This window comes from Octopus bimaculoides, chromosome 28 (assembly GCF_001194135.2).
Source record: "Octopus bimaculoides isolate UCB-OBI-ISO-001 chromosome 28, ASM119413v2, whole genome shotgun sequence".
Taxonomy (NCBI): Eukaryota; Metazoa; Mollusca; class Cephalopoda; order Octopoda; family Octopodidae; genus Octopus; species Octopus bimaculoides.
In genome coordinates, this window is record NC_069008.1 from 14,762,975 (window position 1) to 14,763,696 (window position 722).

Consider the following 722-nt stretch of genomic DNA (forward strand, 5'->3'; position numbering starts at 1 on the left):
GAAATAAGGCATCAGTAGTGCTTTTACCTGGCACGAACCCAAACTGCATCTCATCTAAATTGATTCGCTCCCTAATTAGTTGGGCTATGACCCTCTCTGTAACTTTCATAACCTGATCTAACAGCTTGATGCCTCTGTAATTATTTGTATCTAAAGCGTCCCCTTTACCTTTGTAGCAGTTGACTATGATGCTGCTACACCAGTCATTGGGTATGACTCCTTCGTGTATCACCTGGTTCGTAATACGGGTGACTAGGCTATAGCCAACACTGCCAGATATTTTGAGCATCTCTGCAGTGATTCCTGATGGGCCGGGGGCTTTCCCGGTCTTCACTCCATGTTACTTCAGTTCTCTCAGCTGGCAGAAATGAGTAAGACCTGTATTTCAAAAGGCCAGCCTTGTCACGTTCTTTGTCACACTGAATCTCTCTCAGAACTAATGCATGTCTGTGGAATGCTCAGCCACTTGCACAATAGTTTCATGAACGCTTGTCACAACTGATGGAGACCCAGGTTGTTATTGTGATTGTATTATGTATTTCTGTTGATGCATTTCCATTTTAATGAGTTTTTTTTTTTTAAAATTTGTTTTTCTTCTTTGCAGCAGATATGGACCTAAGTAAAGCAGAAGGAATGTCCATGGATGGAAGGGACAGTGATGCTGGACGGATGGAGCACTGAAGATACGCCCAGGCGGACAAACGGACGAGCTATTTATCCAC

At 43.4% G+C, this 722-nt stretch overlaps 1 protein-coding gene across 3 annotated transcripts in view; it reads left to right on the plus strand.

Moving 5' to 3' along the window:
- The window catches only part of LOC106878991 (histone deacetylase 2), a 219,318-nt gene that overhangs the window by 34,646 nt on the left and 183,950 nt on the right, over nucleotides 1-722 (plus strand). For 2 of the 3 annotated variants that reach the window (XM_052977794.1, XM_014928370.2), the window contains exon 14: nucleotides 605-720. In XM_052977794.1, the coding sequence (XP_052833754.1) occupies nucleotides 605-681 (77 nt within the window). In that variant the 3' untranslated portion in view covers nucleotides 682-720. Of the gene's footprint in view, nucleotides 1-604; nucleotides 721-722 lie in introns of those variants that run through there. The other variant, XM_052977793.1, reaches the window with a different exon arrangement.